At 41.6% G+C, this 3249-nt stretch overlaps 1 protein-coding gene across 1 annotated transcript; it reads left to right on the top strand.

Annotated features, from left to right (window-relative positions):
- The first annotated feature begins 400 nt into the window (after window positions 1-400).
- On the top strand, window positions 401-1273 carry LOC104880388 (uncharacterized). Its single transcript, XM_010656862.1, has one exon. It carries the CDS (start codon window positions 401-403, stop codon window positions 1271-1273), a length of 873 nt encoding a protein of 290 aa, XP_010655164.1.
- The last annotated feature ends 1976 nt before the right edge of the window (window positions 1274-3249 follow it).

The following is a 3249-nucleotide window of genomic DNA, read 5'->3' as shown; positions in this document are numbered from 1 at the left end:
AAGAGCGGATTTGGTGTGTCTACAGGAGACCAAAATTCAAGATATATCCAGAGGGATTGTTCATAGTCTTGGAGTGGGAAGATTCTTAGGTTGGGGTGCTATGAGTGCAAGGGGGGCAGCCGGTGGGGTAGTAGTGTTTTGGGATAACAGGGTTCTGGAGTTAATGGGCATGGAGGTGGGTCTTTTCTCAATTTCCTTTCGCTTTAAAAATTGTGAAGATGGCTTCTTGTGGACCTTCACGGGAGTATATGGACCCACTATGAAACAGCATACAGAGTTATTTTGGGAAGAGTTAAGAGCCATTTGAGGGCTATGGTCTGACCCTTCATGTATTGGCGGGGACTTTAACGTGGTCAGATTTCCTAGTGAGCGCAGTAGAGAAGGAAGACTGACTGGTTCTATGAGAAGATTTTTGGAGGTGATTGAGGAGTTGGCTTTAAAAGATTTGCCTCTCCTTGGGGGGTTATTCACGTGGAGTGGAGGGCTGAATGGTCTTTCAAGGTCCAGACTGGACCGTTTTCTGATTTCGGAGGATTGGGAGAATCATTTCAGGGGGGCGATTCAGTGTTCTCTCCCAAGACCGGTATCCGATCACTTCCCAATCCTGTTAGATGGGGGTGGGACGAGGAGAGGTCCAATCCCATTTCGGTTCGAGAATATGTGGTTGAAGGATGAGGGGTTTAAGGAGCTGTTAAAGGGCTGGTGGCAAGGATTTAATTATAGTGGGTCTTATAGTTTCATCTTGACAAAAAAATTGAAGGCCATGAAAATTAAGCTGAAGGAATGGAACTCGGAAGTCTTTGGCAAAGTGGGGGTGAATAAAGGGTTGGCTCTAGATAAAGTATCCTACTGGGATAATCAGGAGCAACTTAGAGCCTTAAATGAGCAGGAGCTAGAGGCGAGAAAGGAGGCTAGGGAGGAATTTAAGAAATGGGCTCTAATGGAAGAGACTTCATGGAGACAAAAATCGAGAGAAATTTGGTTGAAGGAAGGCGATAAGAACACGGGATTTTTCCACAAGATGGTAAATTCGAACAGGAGGAGGAACTGTTTGAAAAAAATTAAAGTCAATGGCACCTGGCTTTCAGATGATCATGACATTCAAAGGAGAGTGGTGAGGGCCTTTAAGGACCTTTTATCAGATCCTGGAGGATGGCGCCCTTGCTGCAACAATATTGAGTTTGACAGAATTGGGGATGAAGAGGCAACTAGGCTGGATGAGAGTTTTTCTGGGGATGAGGTGTTCTTGGCCCTATCAGATCTGAATGGGTGATTACTACTCAAAAAGTGCTTTTTGATAGCTTGTAATAAACTCTTTTAAACACTTTTGAGTAGTAGTTATTGCCTTTTAACCCAATTAACATGTTAAGGACCCTTACAATCAATTATAATCAAATTATGTTAAGTTTTGGTGTTTTGATAGCCTTTTGATCACCAAAGCAATCCGTGATTGAGGAGAGTTATATGGAATCTTGGGCAAAGCAATTGGAAGCTCAGAAACATGAAGAACCAAAGCTTTAAAGTCCTTTGCCATAAGTAAATCCGGAATGCAAGGAGAAGAAGTAAAGAGAATCTGCCATGAAGCATATTCTTGATGACAGTCATATCAACCACTTTTGGAGCACTTTCTAAAGTCCAATTGATGAATGCTATATGTCATTTCAAAGCTCAGGAAGTCAACAATCCAATGCTTCAAACGGTACGCAATTTGGAGTTGAAACGAAGAAGTTACAGCCACTGCAAGTCAATCACTCTAAGCTGAAGAAAGCATTTTGCAAAAGTGTTGCGAAATCACCCTTTTGTTGCGAAGTGATTTCGCAGCCTTTTTGTACAGTGTGGTGGATTTCCTCCTAAAGTTGCCCGATATATGCCACAAGTTGGAAGCTGAGAACCTCAAGATGAAAGCCAACTTCGCAGCCCTGCGAGATTAGCCTTTTGCTGCGAAGTGATTTCGCAGCCCTTTTTGAGTGTCTGCGAAATCTCGCAGACATCATTTTCTCTTGCGAAATGGTCCTTAGTGCGTCCCGATATTTGCTACCGACATTGGGAGATATTTTCCATAAGATTTTTGTTGTCTAAATTCTAAAATTCTCCTTGTAAGCCACTAATTACAAGATTCCTTAGCTTTTAAGTTAGGAAAAAGAGTAAATATCCATGAATAATTAGTTTTGTATTATGTTCATATATAAGCCCCTCGAGAGCCTGTTCTCGGGGAGGAACCTTTTTTTTAAGTTTGAAAGCAAGTAAAGTTCAGGCCCTTTGTTTTGCCTTATCTTCTCACTTTGTATTTTTTATTTCTTACTAAGTGATGCACTCTCTGAGGAATTTTCCCCAGAGAATGAGTAACTAAACCTTTAGTTCCTTGGAGCTAAGGTTGCCGGGGAAGGTTCCAAGTGCAAGAATACAAAGCTCTGTGGTTTCAGCCATGAATGAAGAGGAAGTGAAATCCTTTAGTGATTTCTATGTTTTTAGTTAACTTAAAACACCTTAGAGTCACCTGGGCCAACACTTGGTAAGGCAAGTGATCTCCAACCATGGAGATGCACTAGTTTACCCCTTGCGAGCCTCTGGGAGGTGACTTTAAGGTAGGATTTTCTGGAATTTCCAACACTTGGTAAGCTTTTGGACTCCAAGGAGACATCCATTAGTTATCTCTTGCGAGCCTGAGAAGGGAAGTCCAAGGTTAAAGATCACCTTGAATGGTTAAGGCTTAGTGAGAGGTTTGAACCATTGCAAGTTGCATCAGTGAGAGAATTAAAGTTGAAATCTAATTAAAGGATGTATCTGTACAACACCGATTAGAGAATTGACTATATGTTGAATCTCTAACGCGAGGAAATGAACCATCTGACCGGAGCCATGTCTTTTGCATGAGGAACCACCCCAGTGAACCTGACCCTCAAAGGAATGTTTTTCTTCCTAAGTTATTCCCATTACTTGTTTTGTTAGTTAGTTTGAATCTAAATCTTTACCAATCAAGGTTTGAGTTTTATTTCTTAAGCTAACCTTGAAATGAAACACTACCAATTCACTTTGAATTGATATCATTTGTAATTTGGAAACCCTTCCCAGTGAACGATCCTAGAGCCGCTATACTATAGTAGCTTTTTCTTTGCTACCCTAGTATATGGTGTAATAGGTTATAAATTTTGTTGATTACTCCCTCATCCAAGGAGCAGCAGCTGGACACAAATCAGCTGAAACACCAATTGGGCATGAATCAATGGGGACAAGGCCCCTGGTCCGGAC

Source organism: Vitis vinifera, chromosome 9 (genome assembly GCF_030704535.1).
Source record: "Vitis vinifera cultivar Pinot Noir 40024 chromosome 9, ASM3070453v1".
Classification (NCBI taxonomy): domain Eukaryota; kingdom Viridiplantae; phylum Streptophyta; class Magnoliopsida; order Vitales; family Vitaceae; genus Vitis; species Vitis vinifera.
The sequence above is the reverse complement of the archived record's forward strand: the minus strand, read 5'-3'. Positions and strand labels throughout refer to the sequence as shown.

Coding starts and splice junctions, on each gene's coding strand:
- LOC104880388 (XM_010656862.1), top strand. CDS start 401: ATGAGAAGATTTTTGGAGGTGATTGAGGAGTTGGCTTTAAAAGATTTG.